This window comes from Symphodus melops (assembly GCF_947650265.1).
Source record: "Symphodus melops genome assembly, chromosome: 6".
In the NCBI taxonomy this organism is placed as follows: domain Eukaryota; kingdom Metazoa; phylum Chordata; class Actinopteri; order Labriformes; family Labridae; genus Symphodus; species Symphodus melops.
Genome location: NC_136696.1, coordinates 10,032,365 through 10,051,414, shown reverse-complemented (window position 1 = coordinate 10,051,414; position 19,050 = coordinate 10,032,365). Strand labels below are relative to the sequence as shown.

At 42.3% G+C, this 19,050-nt stretch overlaps 1 protein-coding gene across 1 annotated transcript in view; it reads right to left on the bottom strand.

Moving 5' to 3' along the window:
- The window catches only part of zfpm1 (zinc finger protein, FOG family member 1), a 97,594-nt gene extending 80,215 nt beyond the window's left edge, over positions 1-17,379 (bottom strand). Inside the window, exon 1 of the mRNA XM_079345199.1 lies at positions 16,743-17,379. Within this exon, the coding sequence (XP_079201325.1) occupies positions 16,743-16,782 (40 nt within the window). The 5' untranslated portion in view covers positions 16,783-17,379. The remainder of the gene's footprint in view (positions 1-16,742) is intronic.
- Positions 17,380-19,050: the final 1,671 nt, after the last annotated feature.

Below are 19,050 nucleotides of genomic sequence, written 5' to 3'. Positions count from 1 at the left end.
CTTTCTGAAGACATTAAATTAATGGTTTATCATCTCTCATTTCATTACATTAATCTTCCTATAGGATTCTCTCATTTCACTTATGGGTTTTTCCCCAGCCTATACAGGTGTACTCCATCATGATAAAAAAGGCCAAGCCATTATAGTATAAAATTACTTGAAAATATTGAGCACTGATTATGCAAATGAGTTTCATCCCTCTAGAGGTACAGCTTCAACATGCAGGCCTAACGCTGTTACACCAGGGGGAAGTACACGCTGTGCCATCTTTACAGATGTCTGACTCGTTCATGTTGTCATTGTGTGCAGAGTTCAAATATAGCATAAGGCATATTGTTGTGTGTTTAGCCTAGCTTAGCACAAACGGTGTGAAGGGGGAGGAACCATGAAGGCCAGCTCTCGACTCTCGTCTTTTGGTCCTTTGTCTTTATTGAATAGGAGAGCTGACGTGTCAGGGTCAGGAGTTGAACATGCAACGGGTGCGTTGAGGACCATGCTACATGAGGCACTTCTCACTGAATGTACTGAACCAGCATCGTCTCATGGGCTGTATATTTGTGGTTTTGTTTTGTCCATACTGAAGAGAGACGGGGGATGTCGGGTGGACAGAGCGGGACAATGACGTATCAAAGGACCAACCTGGAGTGCAAACTGAAGCTCATGCATTGCAGACTGTACCTTGTTGTATGAGGAGCTTCTCTACCAACAGAGACAAACCTGCACCTCGACTCAATCATTTCTGAGAATCATGAAACACGGGACATGATGGAAAACTGTTCATTGTGCCAATGGGTGGTGTTCACATGAGGTTTGCCTTGATGTTGAGAGTGAGAGCTGTAACTCAAGACGTGGGAAACATCATCAGTGGTTTACCTTTCAACACCAAAAGAGGGGAGACAGGCCATCCAAGCAAACTTGGAGATTATATGGCACATTTACAAACAGCTTCAGCTGACCAAAGATACTCACCCAGACTAAAAATAGTCAGGGACTCAAATTATCAGAAGGGTTAGAAACAACATTACTTATAAATCATCAGTAGTGTACCTTTAAGTCACGGGGTGTTTGTCAAAGGTGGACAGCTTACAGGGTGATCAAACCTCAGCTTGTGTCCCATGCCCAATCCTGAGAATTTCCCAGTTGTTTAGTTGGTGCAGCTCATGGGACTATGCAAGGCAGGGGACGCCCTCTTCCCTGAGTCAAGCCTAGAGCGTATTCTTCTAATTAGAAGCCTTTTCAGAACTTTTGTTGGTGTAAATAATCAAGTTGTTTCGGAGCTCTCGGACTTTTCTGCTCGGGGAGCTTTTGTTCCCTGACAGACGCTGGGCTCTGGGAACTTGTAATCTGATGTCCTTCTTAATAAAGACTACCAACATTTTGTGGCTGATTGAAAACTGAAATGACTCGATACTGAAGGCAGTACTGGAACATTCCCAAACAAAGAGAAAAGAGTGTGAATTACCAGGTTGAACTGTTCCTTTAAGTCTTCAGCAGCTGTTGCTAAAACGCTTTTTCTGTTTTCTTTGTGGCTGCAGAGTTTGATTCTGAACACATTGAAAAAGGAAAAGTGATTATAAAACCAAACTTGACTAAAGTCTGTATCAGTGAAAGGATGAGTAACAACACAAACACACACACACACACACACACACACACACACACACACACACACACGTCAGTGTCAGTCAGTCACTTGGGAGTTCAAAGCTATTGTATTAAGCACAGGAGCAATTAGGGATTCAGATGTAAAGTGGGGTCAAGCTGCTGACCTGCCTGTCTTAATGTCTTCTGTTGGGAAGCCACCGAACGGCTCTGTGCCACAAAGCGACCAATCACAGCGGCCCGTTCCTGCCACGGCTGTCGACGGTGACGTTTGGGGCTGTCATTGTGGAAACTCAAACCTGTCCGCTGCCGGTTTGTGGCTCTCTATTAACGACAGATTGAGGACTGAGCTTATCTGGGCCCAGCAGAGTGTGTGTGCGTGTGTGGAGACAGACACAGTGTGTGTGTTTGTGTGTGTGTGTGTGTGTGTGTGTAATGAATTGGTGTCAGGGAGGGCATAAAGAGTTAAATGAGGTCTAATCTGCTAATAGCAAGCAACAGCAAGAAATTATCAACGCACAGCTTGCACAAAATTCAAAAACCTTCATCGACACATGAATAAAATAAACACAAATATCACATTGAGAAAAAAAAACAAAAAAAAACAAGTATTGGTTTTAATTTCGACATCAACGTTTTATCAGCCAACCCCCACGAATAATCCGCACGGTAATTTCTTTCTTTCTCCCCCTTTTTGTTCCTGGCATTTTGGTGCAGCGAGATAAGAGCCGAAAACAACAGAAGGGCTCGCAGAGAGGAGAAAAAAAAGACAGATAGATAACATTGATATCAACTCCTACACAACACAGTCATTCTCTTATCATGGCTTTTTATCACTGCTTTTTTCTCTTCTCTTTTCTTTCTTTCGGTCTTTTTCTATAGCCTTCCACTCCCTGTTCTTTGTCAATGAAAAAGGAGCACTGACCTTAAAAAGTAAAGCCAGCTTCTGGTGTCAAATGAAGCTAAATGTTGGTTATTTACAGCCTCGCACGCTCATCAAGGTAAGTGTTCAATGCAGCAGCAGGAGCGAGTGTGAACACAAGAAAAGGGAAATGTGTCACGTTTTTGTGATCTGGTCGAGTGTGAGGAAAGCTGTTTTGTTAGCAGACAGGAAGGTTGGTTGGCAGACGCAGACTGACACACACACACACACACACAGAATCTGCTCTCAACATAGAGCCATATTTCTGTGAAGAGGGAAAACTATTTCACACACAGACTTATCATGGTTGTGTGTCAGACAGAAAAGCTTTTCTGGGTCTAATCTATCAAGGTCAGCGAGTGTGGCCCGGACAAACAGCATGTTGTTCCGTCCCGCTGCTCCCTGCAGGAGAACACGACATCTGTGGGTTCGCTGCGGGGATGACTGGCTTTTAACAGCTGCTGAGGGACTGTCATGACAAGATGACCAGATTTATAATGCTAACTGAAGCACTGCTGTATCATGACACATTAATCTGAGGTTGAAACATTTAATTGGTTTTAAAGCCTCATGGCTTCTCCACCTCATTTAAGTTTTACTGAATGACGTGGAAGGAATCTGTTTAACTTCTTGGATCCAAAATGATTAAACATTGACGACAGTCGAGCTGGATTGCGGGCCGAATATGGGCAGATTTATTCTTCTGTATCAAAATGATGTTACATGGTAAGGAAGATTGTGTTCCCTTTGGACAAAGCAAGGCCAACTGTTTCCCCCTGTTTCCAGTCTTTATGCTAAGCTAAGCTAATTGATCATGTAGGATCAATCCTCTATCAACTCTGCAAGGCGGCATATAACAAATGTTTTAAACCCAAGCCTTACCAAATAATGAGCAGTGTGTCTTTAAAAATAAAATGTTTTTTTTAACCAAATAATGGAATAATTAATGGTACTACTATTTTAGAATTAGAGCACAGGCCTCTGCGTATAGATTTGTAGCTGTGATGTAATTTTGTTCATCTTGGTGTTAAGACATTTAACCAGCAATTATGTAAATGTTTTTAAATGTTGTTAATTTCTTGTTTTTAGTTTAGTTTTTAGTAGAGAATTGACCAAAAATCAGATAAAAGTATTTCTAAAATTAGCAGGACGTCGTTTTTAATTTCATATTAATTTTGCTTCATTTTTTCTATTTATCAAGGGACAGTGTGCAACGACATTGATTATTCATACAAAGAAAAGAATGAATAGATGGGAGCATCAGATTTATCAGATAGTCTCTTATTTTCATCTGTCGTCCAAAATCAAAATGATGTAAGACTAAGGCTCCACTCCACAGAGGTCGAAGTCATGATAGATGGAAAGTCCCAAAAAGTCACATAAAGCCAAAGTCTGAGATTATGTTAAAAAAAATCAATGATTCCAAACAAACAAATTCAGATTTTATCTCGGGGCTTAGAAAGATTTGCTCAACAAAAAAACCCTTTTTGATGCTGTTTACTGTTTTGCTCCTAAGAACGTCACAGCATCTACATTTAGGTACCAGCCCTGGGTGAGCTTTTTAGGGAGTTCAAAGTCAAAATGACATCCAACATCTTGAATGATGACATCATCATCATCATCCTCCTGATAGAGCAGAAGGGAGATTTCTCCTCATGGAAAAATTGGAGGAGGTGAGTGAAGAAAGGAGGACAGAAGTTCAGTTGGACAGATGGAGGGCTTGAGAGCTAACGATAAGAGGGGAGGGAGATAGAGGTTGAGTGGCTGGGGAGTGTGTGTGTGTGTGTGTGTGTGTCTGGGGTGGGGGGTTATAGAGGATTTGGATGCAGGGTGCATATCCATGAGGGATCTTTGCTGGTATCAAACTGGAGCAATCAGTGATAAAAAGTCAACCTGCAAACGGCTGTAGCTGCAGTGGGAGTTCAGTGGGCTGAAAACAGACCTGTGTGCCCCCCCTCTGTCTCTATCTACCCATCTCTATGCCCCCCCCCCCCTACAGATGCTCTGGTAGCTTTTATGATGACTCAAAAAGCCAGCAATACTACTTCCTTTATACTCAGGTTGGTACAGCAGTGATCTTCTCCCACGTACTGCCCAGTGGAAATATAACACACACTCACATCTTTATACCATCACAGAATCTCTCAATGCCCCCTTCCTTCCTTCCTTCCTTCCTTCCTTCATTCCTCTCTGCAATTCATCTCCTTCATACTGCAAAAAAAACCTCCACAAAAGAAAAGAGAAATGAAAAGAGGAGAGGGTTTTTCTTCTTCGTGCCGCGCCCCACCCTTTTCTAGATAGAAAGGGAGAGGGGGAGAAGAAGAAGAGGGAGAGGAAGAAAAAAAAACATAATTTATCTGTGTATTATCAAGAAAGGCAGACACTTTAATCAGTCAGCTATGAAGTCAGTATTTCCATTCTTATCTGTCGCAGGAGTGGAAATGGAGAGGAGATAGCGTTCTGGGAGCCCATCGGTGGGCAGGAATGATAATGGGGGGGGGGGGGGGGGGGTTGAGGGGGTGAAGGAGGGAGAGAGAGGGGGAGGCAGGGCTAGGCTATTGGACCGCTGTGTCAGCGCTATCTGCACCCATTATCAACAGCCTTATCGGGCCCAGCATCAGCCTCGCTGTAATGGGGCCAGTTCAACTTTCCACATTATCATACCGCCAAGACCTGGTTCGCCAAGACGAGGGGTCTGGCTGGAGACAGAGAGGGAGAGGAGGGGGGAGGGCGGGGATAGATAGAATAAAAGAAGGGGTGATAGAGGTTTGAAGGTGGGAGGGTAGATAATGTAAAAATAGAAAAAAAAAAAAAAAGAAATCAGTGGAGGGTCAAGAGAAGAAAAAGGGGAAATCATTTTAAAACTAGAAGACAAAAAAGATGGAGATAAAGGTGTGAGGCTGACACAATCCAAAGACTGTAATAAACTTGAAAACATGGGGTGTTGTCATTTTACCTGCTTTCTCTACGACATGGCGTTACACTGTTGTTTCTCGTGTCCTTAATAAATGAGGTCAGGGATCATTTTTTCGAGGAGATCACACAGAGTTCGTTAGAAAGGGATCGCTCAGGCTTTTATCTGTGTCTCCATCAGGAGATGAAACAGCAACAACACCTCTTCTCTTAACAGGCTGAAAATAAAACTACTTGAAGAGACGAGATGGAAATGTGTTGATTTATTTTGAAAAGGTTTGATAGTAACGTTTGATCGCTGATACTAAAACTGTGTTTCTAACTGATGACTCACTTTAGTTTAGCAGCTGGGTTTTAATCTTCTCAAGCGTCTGATTACATATTAAATCAAATATCTGAAAGGGCTACTCTCCAGCCGTTTAGTGTAGCAGATTTTTAAACAACAGCAACAGAGGCGAAGACTTCCCAACGTTTCAGTCTAACCGCCATAAACCTGCAGCATGCGTTTCCCTGATTTTAAGAAGATCTTCTCTCAGTGGTCTTTAAAACTAAACTGCACTTCTTGTTTTGTTTTGTTTTGTTTTCTCAGACTTTAGAAACACGTTGAAAAACTGTTTCCATCGGTCGAGAACTTCTCGTGACTTGTTCTGACCTTTCAGAGTATCATGTGAGAATCAGAGATCGCCTTTCACTGGGATTTGAAAAATGTTTCACAGAATTCATCAAAATGTTTTATCATGTCAAAAACAAAAGCTTTGGGAGGTCAATAAAAAAATGAACTTAACTGTTGGATAAATATTTTGGAAGCATGAAGAAAGTGTTTTTCTTTTCTGATTATTTTCAACGGAAAACCTTCGGTTGTGGACTGAACAAAGATGTGAACAAATAGAATAAGTTTGGTTTGAGGTTTGCTACCACCTTTGACACATGTTTGGATGAAAGAGGTGAAGTACAGCAGTTAAATACTGTTTTAGGTTTAACCTAGCAGATAGGCACGCCCACCTTAATCCACCTTTTAGTTCATTTTAAGCACTATGAAAATGTAGCTGGCCTTTATTTCTGCTCTTAAGTTGAGCGCTTTGGAACGACGTCCCTCGGAGAACAACCTGCTTCAGTCTTTGTAACTACGGAAGCCCAGTGGCTTCATGTTGAGCCCCATTCATGAAGACGTTTTTATTACAGCAGCACCTAAAGGAACAGTAAGGCAGCTTTTAGCAGCAGCTACCACTTCTTAATGCAGCCGTCTTTGACATCACATCCAGTGTTTCCATGGCAACGATAAATATGTTGTGCCTGTCAAAGTGATGACGAGACACCAGACTTGTTCCAGCTATCAAATTACCAATTTCTCTGGCTTGTATAACTTTTGGAATTATTATGGTTAATGTTAGTACTCAACAACAAAAAAACATATAACAAAGCTTAAGTCCATATTTAATTATTATTAATGATTATTTATTAAGTGTTTTGTGTCGAAATTGGACATATTGTACGTTTAAATGTAAAGTAGATTTAAAACTTAGAGTTCAAACATGTATTTAAAAATAACAACCAGACTACATAGTTCACAGCAGCACATTTCTGTGTTCATTTATCCCTGAGAACAATGATTGAAAAAAAGATGTTTTAAAAGTCTGATGTTTTGGCATAATTTAATGCTCCCAACATGATGTCTTCATCTTTAGCTCCATACACACTCTATATGAATATACTGTAAGGTGCACACACACACACACACAACTTCAAACCCACTAAATACATACACACACACACACACACACACACACACACACACACACACACACACAGCTGGTTGATTGGCAGTTCACTTATCAGTTGTGGAGCCGGAGCACCACGGTTTACACAAGCACAAAGCAACCCAAAGGCCCGGATCACTGCAACACCACTAGCTCACATGACTCACAGTGTACACACTGAGGCATGGAGAGACAGGGAGACAGAGAGACAGGGAGACAGGAGGAGAGGGAGAAAGAGTAAGAGGAGTGTGCTTCGGATATCTGGTCAGCCTGACATTCCTGTATGTAATCAAATACTCCATTTTTAGATGGAAAACAAGATATTTATGACTTTTATCCTCCTCTGTTGGCAGCTGGAGGGAACTGCAACAGCAGGGGGAACGTAGCATTTGACACCTATGAGTCAAGAGGTTCAAAAGCAGATCACAAAGTCTGAGAAAGATCACAGCAACCAAAATATTATGTTTTCATGCTCAATGGGAATCCTGAAAACTAAAGCATTTATCTAAATGTGTGTGCTTGAGTTCATGTATGTGCATCTGTGTGTGTGTGTGTGTGTGTGTGTGTGTGTGTGTGTGTGTGTGTGTGTGTGTGTGTGTGTGTGTGTGTGTGTGTGTGTGTGTGTGTGTGTGTCTAAACAGACAGACAGCGAGAGGAGCCGCTGGTCTAGACCTGACCCGTTAAGTCGGCTCACATGAGACTCCTTCAGCATCTCCTCTTTCTGCTTGCGTTGTCTCCGACGGCGAGTCGCCCTTATCCCTCTTATCCTTCCTGTTTCCTTCTCCTAACCTTCACCAATGCCCCCTGTCCTCTTCAGCATCATGATCATTGCAATCACAGTTCTCACATAGGTCATTTGGTTTTTTTTATCCTCTCCTCTTCTAAATTTGTTAAAGGCAGCGTGGCTCCTTTTATAAACTCAACACTGTATGAACAAGCCTTTTCTATCTAAGCAACAGCCAGCAAGCCTTATGTGGAAGTCTTACCTCTGTTTGTGAATGAAAATGACATGTTGTAAATAAAAGATAAGAGGAACTAAAAAAAAAAAAAAAGACATTTATCTAACTAATTAAATTCTGCGCTTAACAAATACCATCCGTCTGTTGCTCTGTATATTATGTATATAAACAGTCAGCCGGTTCAATCACCCAAACAACCAGAAGTTGACCTGTGAGCACATGCTGTAGGGTTCAAGGCTGCTAAAATCAAACCTTTTATCCCGTGTAGCGTGTCATTGTTAGCCACATCTACAACAACTCATGACCTCATGTGTTTGATTTTTATCTCTGCCTTCTACAATGTGTTCTATCGTGTCAGTAACGTTGACCAATGAGATCACAGGGTGCTCGTAAAGTCCTGAGCGTAAACAAACGAAAAGGACGACGTTGGTGCAGAGACGGAACTACGAGAGCGAGGAAGCGTTTGTTGAACTTGTTTTCTTTAATGTTTGCTTTCACATCATAAGATGATTTTTGGGGTACCACCATCACGCAGTGAGTCATGTCTGTCAGTAAAGTCCCACATGTAAGTGCAGCACTGTAACTGGTAACATGTCATTAACGTCAAACTAAGCCGAGCCTTTCAGTGCTGTGCTGTTTTCAAACGGCTGAGCTTGTTGCACCGCTCAGATGAAATACCTTCAGAAGGTGTGTGCATGAGCAGGTGCACATGAACAGGGTGAATGAATGTGTCTAAAGTCAATCACGGTGTGTTTAGAGACAGTTGAATAGTGACGTGTCGTCAGGCTGCACTGACGTCTGATCACAGAATTCTTTAAGGTCTGTCCAGTTTGGTGATGTGGGGATTAAAGCTTCAGGTCCATTTATTATTGGCTGGTCTGGTCAGTACAGAGAGTGTGTGTGTGTGTGTGTGTGTGTGTGTGTGGCACTAAAAGCAGGTCAGGCAGTGTTGTTTGCCCAGGTTGCCTTAACACCCCGGAACAGAGCGCTCTGCACAGTAGGAGCAAATGGTGTGTCTTATCACTGCTGCTGGGGGGGCCTTGTCATAACACTGGCTGTTTCACAAACACACACACACACACACACACACACATACACACACACACACACACAGATATATATCCACATCAACACACTGTCCTCAGAGTGTCCTGAGTCATTCTGACCAGAGATCAGCGCTGCACGGCCAGCAGCTATCCCACACACAAACACCTACTTCAGCAGCTACACACACACACACACACACACACACACACACACACACACACACACACACACACACACACACACACACACACACACACACACACACACACACACACACACACACACACACACACACACACACACACACACACACACACACACACACACACACACACACACACACTCACCTTCTTTAGCCTATACTTCCTAATTATGTGTGTTTTCATGCTTCCCTGGGACAGCAGGAGATTCTTTGTAACTCTAGTTAAACATCCACTGCCCCGACCAGCAAGCACGTCGGCCATGAGTTAAGCTCTCACAAAGCTCCCTGGGAAGAGCAGGCAGAGTGGTAATTACAGCCAGAGCAAACAGTTTGGACATAGATTACGCTACTGTTGGTATGGGGTGATATACCCCCCCCCCCCACCCCCACCACCACCCATCGTCTGCGGAGTCCTCAACGCCGAGGTCAAGGGTGAAACCGTTTACAACGGCGCTGAGTTCAGGAACCATAATTCACCACGCAGCCGCCCCCTGGGTAAATAGCAGGAAAGAGTAATAACTCATCCACACACCCAACACAAACCGTGTTTCCTCTGTAACCCGGCCAACTTCCCCCTTTGGTCTATCTGACCATACATGCACACACACTCTCCATCAGTGGCACAATGCAAACACACGTAAACACACACACATCAGTGCAAACAAAACTAACACCTTTAACATAAACAGGGAAATCCAGGGTTTTAAGCAAACGCAGTAAAAAAAAAAAAAAAAGGGTTCTATCGAGAGCTGGTTTTGTAACGATAAAAGTATAGTTGGCATGTGGGGAAGAAGATCCATCATGTTCATGTCACATGAACCAGGATTCCCCTTTAAAGGATCTGATGAGCTTCTGACAGCGATCCAATCAGGGTGCTCAGACTGAGGGTTCTTTAAGGTCACTCTACAATCTCTACATGGAATCAGAATTTAAGTAAAACAATGAAGCTGATAAACTGGAACTTTTCCTCGACAGTTATAAGCACTTAGAGCCTATCACACAGCAGATGTAAAGGAAGACAATAGCAGGAAGTTTAGGGCTCGTAGCTTACACCTCAGACATTATTTCACTGAGCTTATTCGTATTTAGAGTTGATCCATTTGATTTTAGGGTTTGGAATAAATATCAGTATGGCAATTAATAGTGGTTAATAGTGGATTATCCAATCCCTGGGGCCAGAAAAAGAATAAGAGGAGCCCTGCTGATTTGACTCACAGTGTTCATGACTCCTCAGGGTGGCGGTTGGGACATAAATGAGTACAACATGAATGGTGATAAGAGGTGAAACTAATGAGTGAAGAAAGGCCTCAATCCTGAAGTTCACCTTTTAAACGGTACTTTATTTTCTTCAGTATGAATGTTAAGTGTTGTCATAGTTACTGTCGGCCCATGTGTCATGTAGTATAGGATCATTAGTTACCCTGTGAGTGATTCCCAGGTCATATTAAAGAGTGGGAGTTTTTAGGGATAGCATAGCTAACTTCAGCTCAGCTCATTATATTTTATCTGCAGGTAGTCAATCTCTTCAGCTTTGGACTTTCCTTTTTTTGAAAACAGAAACAGACATACACATGTGGGTACATCTTTTTACATTATCAACAGCTTGTACACTGTAGCTTATCATTTAAATCATATTCTACCCAATAGCACCGGCTGTGAATTTATATTGGGGCATATGACAGGAGATCATCAAACTGACGAACAAGAGTGAATTCATTTGAGTTTGATTGATTGAAAAAGAGCTGTGTGATTACCCATGAGGCTAAAAGTGTTCTTAGTGTCACTCTTAAAGTGAAGCAACAAGCTCTTTCTGACTAACTGCAGTTACATTGCAGCTCTCGCACCAAGCTATGAGCAAATGTTGCCGCTTGATACCCAATCAGTCACCATCTCAGCTAGTTTGATATCTGTCAGTAGAATCAACTGAGAGCGAGTCATCCTGCTGATGCTGTAACTTTCCTCCCTCCCCGCTAGCTGTGCACTCTTCAAGTTGTACGCCTTTAACAGAGAAGAATATTTAAAAAGAAAAAAAACCCTGGAGATAATCATCGATGAACACCAAAATTTTCCAACATGTCGGCGCTATCTTACACAGAATCTGGAATGAGTAATACGTGCTATTAATTTTAATTAAATTAATCAATGACAATGCTTGTTAGGGAGGAGAGAGAGGAGAGACGAGGAGGAAGGAGGAGGAGGAGGAGGAGGGAGGGGGGTGTGAATGAGTGAGAAGAGATCGAGGGAGAAAAGAAATGCATTCACACCTATCATCTAATTATACAACAACATTAATCCCATTAGGGCTGGAACTGATTGCCAGGGTCCGGACCCTGGCTGCTCCCACCCGGGCCTGTTGTTATTGCAGTGGAGCCTCGGCTCCTGCCTGCTCCAGCCTGATAACAACTCCAATCACACTTGGCGATCTCTATCTGCACCGGAGATCAGGCCCCGCGGCTTATCGAAAGTTCACATCAAGCTAAAAGCAGAACAAAGAAGGCGAAGAAAAAAAACACACACACACACAAGAGAAAGCCACCAAGGCGCTGCTCAGTCTTCTGTGTGTGTGTGTGTGTGTGTGTGTGCTTGGAATTTAGACGTTCTGTGTGCTTTATTTCACTTTGGCTCACAAAGAATGAATTAATCTCTCAATTGTGTCTCCATATAACAGTCACGTGACCTGGGCCTTGTTGGCCTACTGATAAAGAACAACACATTCCTTTCACACAGCTGCGACACACTCAACTGGAACCTGACTCAAGTCATTTTACTAATCTGGAAAAAAAACACCTCTGGTGAGCTTTCAGAGAAGTTTAACCACTGTTTTATGAAAAGGAAAAAAAAAAAAAAAGAGAGAAGAAGTAAAGGAGGCTGTGGAGGTCAGATTGGTGATTTCTTTGTCTGGCCTCTGCAGGCGTCCTGGTTTGCTTTGAGCCGTGGGAGGCAGCGTATTATTCATGCTGACCTCTGAGCTCGAGCAGTGATGTCATAGGAAACAAGCTTTCTCTCTCACACACACAGAGACACACACACACACACACACACACACACAATCAGCAGTGTGGATCTGCAGGGTGTTATCTATCTACCATCAGCAGGCCTCCTTATCAGCCTAAAACATCTTTCACAGAGGGGTGGGGGAAGCAGCAGAGCAGGCTGCGCCTCCATTAAAACACATCACAACACATTCATCTAAGAGCCATGTATTTCACACACTTTTTCCACTCCTCCTGCCCACCACTCACCTCCGCTCCTCGCTCTTATCACCACATGTTTTTTTTTTCCACTGCTCTCCCTCTGCTTTTCTTTTAATTATCTAGAGATCCCATCCCTAGCCAATTGCAAACAAAACCACCAACAACAACGTGACAATGCTGGGGAAAATGGCATGCAACACAGCCAGATGTAATTACAATGTGCCCTCCATCCTCCATCTCTTCTTCCATCTCTCTCTCTCTCTCTCTCTCTCTCTCTCTGTTGCTTTCTGAGATATCAGCGGCAGTGATCGCCGCCAAGTTTTATCGCGTCTCCCATCTCAACCGCCAAAATATAAGCCCAGGGATCCAGCCTCAGTGGGCCGCCTGCCTGCCTGCCTGCCTGCCTGCCTGCCTGCCTGCCTGCTATCGCTCCATCAAGGAGAGGAGCCTTATCAGGCTGAGAGATCACCAACCGTTGGGGAGGATGACGCACAAAGAGGCACAGACAAATATCTATCTGCTGCACAAACACCAGCTTCTCCTCCTCAACCATGGGCCTCCAGAAAGCCCTGGACTTAATCCACTGTTGTTGTTGGGGGGGGGAATTGAAAAAGATATCCATGCTGTGTTGTCTTGATGCGATGCTCGGTTGTGAGGGAAGGGGACGTTGTTGTCAATTGTTGCTTTTCCTGTTACTTTTTTTTGATGAAAACGTTACATCAGGTCAGGGAGTCAGGAGGAGAAGATTCACTCCTCTGGAGCGGCGTCAAGTGTAACCACGTCAACAGAGCTGAAAGGAAACACGAGTTACGGGCTGATATTGAAACTTACCTCAGTGAAAGAGGTTTTTATGATAAAACACATTTAATACCAGCTTCAGTAATCTACAATTTTGGGGGTTACACATTTTTGGTAACCACTCTAAGCCATCATGAATTGTTTACTTTCTTCATACATCAGAACTCGTGGTTTCTTCTCAGTGTGGAAAGCACCTTGAGTTGTCACTTGGCACAGTGCTACAACTTTTCCAAAAAAATAAAAAATAATAGTAATAAAGTGATCAAGAACTAATATCATAAAGAGCCAATAACCAAAGAAGGCAGCACTCAATTCAGTCAGTCCATTTCCCAGTGCCCTGTCTGGCTCACTTAGTGACAGCAACAGGTGACTGAATGGATGGAAAGGATTCGTAGAGTTAAAGCTGAATCCTGCTTGTATTGGCTGCATGACGCAGATATACGTTCATCTCCTTCTGTTCGGATCTTCGTGCTGATTTTAGGAATCATCTTTGTCATTTTTAAACCAATCAGGCTGCTTGACAAGCTGCTCCTACACAGCGGTTGTATTTCTATCTCAAATCTAAACACCATCGCACACTCTGGAATATTTGCTGCACTCATTTCAGGAGTTTATTCATTTCTTAAATATAAATACAAGAAGTTACGACAAACAGCTCTGTGACCTGGCTGGAATTAGTCACATCAGTAGGATCAAACAGCAGAGCACACTCAAAAACAACATGGCGGACACACTGCGTTAGTAGTAATTTTAATGGTAGAGGTAGTACCCCCACCTCTGCCGAACCCCCACACCCTCCAGCTGAACAAAGTCCTTATCACTCCTCACTAGTTCCTATCAAAATGTCTGCCAAATCACAAGAGAGTCACGGGGCTGAGAGGCTGGCTGGCCTCGACTGCAGCCGGGGCCTGCTGCACAGGGAAGCATAGTGGACCAGAAGCACTGATAAAGACGGCCATGACACCCCTGAGACACACACACATGTACACACACTCTCTCTCTCTCTCTCCCATACACGCCAAGTCTAGCCTCGGTTTATCAGCCTCAGGGTCTGGAATACATCTCCAGGCCCTCGCTGCTGGCTCTACTGCAGGAGCCTGCTGGGAGTTCACCGCTGATAGGCCTCTCTATGGAAATATGTGACAAAGCAGGAAGTGACAGACTATACGGACACTTCCAGGGGTGAAATCCTTATAAGCAACAAGGCACCTTCTGCTTGACAATGGAGGGCATTTATGATTGTTGTGCTATCCTGTAGTTAGTTAGTCCTACTCTTTACCTGAAAAGCCCTTTGTGTTATCCAGCAGAAGCTAGCCTGCTATTGCTAATGACAAAATACTTGGCATCTAGAATCTATGTTTGACAAATACTGTGTCGTTGCCCACGTGCGAAGCATTCAGGAATGGTTTAAACCTGAGATGTGTTGGCCAGCTCAAACATGAGCTTCAATCGTTTAGGACTGAATCATGTGTCCATTAGCTCAACGTTTGGATCCCCTTCTTTTTTTGTACATGTTTTTCAAACAAGCAGCCAAAAACATAACACAAATGAGTTGGATATGCTTTTAAACCATCACCAAAGAAAATCTAACATCAGCTTAAACAGCAAGCTCACTACAGCTTCTATTTAGAGCCTGACCAATAGACTGGTCCTCCTCATATGGACTTTCATATATCAGCTGTACGAGCCTGATGTAAAGCTTCTTTTAACAAACACATATTACAGAGAACAATGTTTGGGTGATTCAGAAATGTTTCCATGGAGCAATCTGACTCCAAAGTTAACAATACGTCCACGTGAACTGTCTGCATGTAGAGCATGAATCCAACCTGTGATATACCTCAGGACATGATACCCTTGACACATCTGAACTTTGACATTAGCTGAACAGCTCTGCATCTGAACAAAAACAACATACTGCGAAGGTGACACATGTCTGTCATTTACACCATACTGTACCATGCGTGGCAAACTATCAGCTAGATCACTTATATAAAGCGAGACCACCCACCAAACAAGACTAACTTTATTACACATCTGCTTCATTGAAATTATATTTTGCTATAACATTACAGACGTAGGCCTATCTGATAAGAGTTTTTGACAGTTGACTTGGATAAGAAGCCGATTGTTCATGTCTACAGTTAAGTTTTGGACACTTTTTGTTCGACCAATTTATTAAAATTTGTTTCCATGAGATCGTTGACAAAAAAAGTTGATCAACCATCACATTAATTGAAGCCACATTACATAAACACTGTGTTGTTATTTATGACATTGCAGTCTAAACTTTTAATAGGCTTCTTTTAGACATCAGGTTTCTGTGAACATAGTGACATAATCAATGATGGTAAGATATTACTATTTGTTTAATGACAGCTTAAACAAACTGTCCTGCTGATGTCATGCTTTCCATTGTTGATGTGTCTTCCACTCTTTCCTTCATCTTTAATCTGCAGTTTGATAATATTACATTAAGGCCTCTCAAAGCACACCCAGGGGTTAGTGACGACGTCATTAATATGTTCTTATATCAACTTTGAACATCAGTGATAAATCTTCACACGTTTTCTACACAGGAGGAACTCGTCAAGCACGGAGAGGGGCCTTTCAAGCGCTCCTAAGATGCATTATTGAGTTAAAAGGACAGATGAAAAAAAAAAAAAAAAAGATCCAATTGTAAGCAGCTATCAACCGAAGAAATCAGCCAAGCGTCCTATCTGACGCCCCATCTCTGGAAAAGAGAAGTGAAAAGCCAGAGGGAAAATGCAACGGCGGCCTCAGACAGAAAACAAATAAAAAAAAGATCCAATTTTAATCTTTATCAGGGCTCACATCGGATCGCTGCCTTATCTATGCTCACATCGGCTTTTTCAGAGAACACTGACGTTTCCACAACAGAATTAAACAGGAAGCCACGGCTACACTTTCAGCCGCCTGCCTATGGACAAAGCATTCTTTACAGGGTAATAAATGGAAACTTTTTGATATCACTGCGCGGTCCAGATAGCACGGCTGCTCCAAAGTGGCTCGTCAGTTCTGAGCAGAAAAAGAGTCAAGTCTATATCAGCCACTTATTGTGAGAATATGCTGCAGCTGGAGTTACTTGAGAGTAATTCTTCTGTTTGTTTGCAGCAATATTTATTCCTCCCATAAAATAAAGTAATAAAACTACTGACGAGACAACCAGGCGTTACATTTATGAGTCAAACTACTTATTAACTTGATAGTGAACTCCACAATTACAGAAGACCTGCACGCGCTCTCTCAACAGCGCGCGCGTGGCTTTCCACACACTTCTATCCCAAGAAAACAACACTCAGTGATTAAGTTGTGCCAAATGCTTACGCTTTATCTGTCGTGGTTTGCTCTGCTTCCTCCGGGACATGGTGGCTCTTCCCTGGGACCAGGAGCCCGCTTGGACGGACTGATAGACGCGGTCTGCTTCTTCTGTTTTCTGCCTCTTCTCTTGTTTATTGCTACGACGCGGCGCTCCGATCACAGAGCGGAGAAATCCGCATGACCCGCCTGCACTTTGATATATTGTGCCACGCCAGCTCACGTAGGGGCTACCTGTGGCTTGGTCCGCGTACTTTAAACTGCTCTCCTCCTCCTCTTCTTTCTCCCAAACGTGCCTTCTTCACCTCACCTTTTTCTCCGTTTCTCCTGCTTAACGTTATTCCTTCGCTGGGCGCGCCTCTGCTTCAGCCGCTGCCGCGTCTGTCAGCGGGCACTGTTGACTGTCGTCAGAAATGTATGCGCTGATAAATAATATCAGTTACAGAGAGGTCAGCGGAGTCACTGCTTTTTGTTTTCTGTCAAGTTTCCTCACGCCGGTCCGCCCCCCTTGTCCACAAGCGCTGTCTCTGAACCAGGGAGCTACTTTCAATGGAGCTCCAGCACTACACTCAACTCTGCTTACTACTGAGGAGAAGACGTGCCTCGGGAACGCCCCTTACGTCTGACGTATGCCACCGCACCCACCCCCTATTGGTTCACAATAAAGCCATTTAAATCAAGCCTTTTCCCCAAAGTAAAGAAATAAAACAGCCCGTTTTAACGGTGTGAATATGAACAGCTGTCTTACATAGGTTACTGAAGAGGCCTACACTCCACTAGTTTGTTAATTCACATGTAAATATTTGATGTTTCTACATTGAAATTGGCCTACTTGTTGTTTAATAAAGTGCTGTACAAATACATAAGGAAAAGTTCACTATGCCTGTATCTCTTTTCCTAATAGTTCAACTTTCATTTGAACATATTGCGTTTAATGTTGTGTTTGTGACTGTGACTGAATGCCAAGGAAATAAAGATTGATTTTTAGGCTTCATATATTAAATACTGACAGGAAGGTTCACCTGGTTTCTTATACAGGCACAAGAAAGGCCTGATCTTATACGCTTTGTGAAATTGAATAATCTTTTTCTACTTCTTCTTTTTTTTTTTTTTTTGCTTTAGGCTACCACTTATAAGACTATCTAAAATGTTTTAACATGAAAATAACTGATATTTGTATTCGTTGGTATTTCATAGACGATGTGAAAGTTATTCCATGGAAAATTTGGGGGTTTTATGTTTTTACTTGTTTATTGTCTTATCTGGAACAGTTAAATCATGTGTTCTAAGGGAACTTCTTCATGTGTTGGCACTCACATATTTCCTTTCAATAACTTGAACAGTGTGTAATCATGAAAACATTGCTGTCATACTGTATAAAACATCTCACTTTATGAAGCATTTGATACATGATATTGTTGAGTGTTTTCCTTGTACTGTTCTTTGTTTAAATGTGATACAGACATGAGATTAGCCAGGATTTCCTTTAGCTGACTACAGGCTGCTCTGGTTTCCTGCATGGATGACTCAGATGAGGCTATTGCCTTACACATGTATCCACAAAGTGCCATGGCAGTAACACTCTGTGACATATACTGTATGGAAGATGCTGGAGAACATATAGACAAGGATATGTATCATATTGATTCATTTTCTAATCAAACATGTTTAGATTGTAAAAATGTGTTACCATAAACATGGCTGCCTGTATAGATATAATGTGGGTACTTAATAGCTTCATTAATGTTGAATGAAATCAAAACCTATGCTCTTATTGGTTCAGTGTTTTGCTTCTTCTTCTTCTTCTTCTTCTTCTTCTTCTTCTTCTTCTTCTTCTTCTTCTCATTATTATTATTATTATTAACAATAATAATAATGATGATAATAATACATTATTTGATTGCTTTTTCTCAGGTAGAGTTGTTGCTACCGTGGTAGTGGCTAATTAGGATCCAATAAATAAATAATTAAACATAATGTTCAAGTTTTAATTTTTCACTTCAATTTGTCTTTCACTCGATCGATCACTTAAAATAACACATCTAAAAACAATTGACAGTATGAGCAGTTGGAATAGTAGAGGCTTCTTACCAGCTAGATTGACTGCTGCCATCTAGTGGCCACTTTTAAAATCCCTATATTTGGTAAAAGAAAGTGTTTAGAGCTAAAAAAATTAAAAAAAATTAAAAAATCACATTCTTTATGCTCCGCGGAGCTTTTCAGATCAGTAGCGTGTGGACTTCTGAGAGATTTCTGAGAATAAGAGGTGATTTAATTTATGCTGCTTTATTCAACACGTTTTAGTTTATGTCAACAG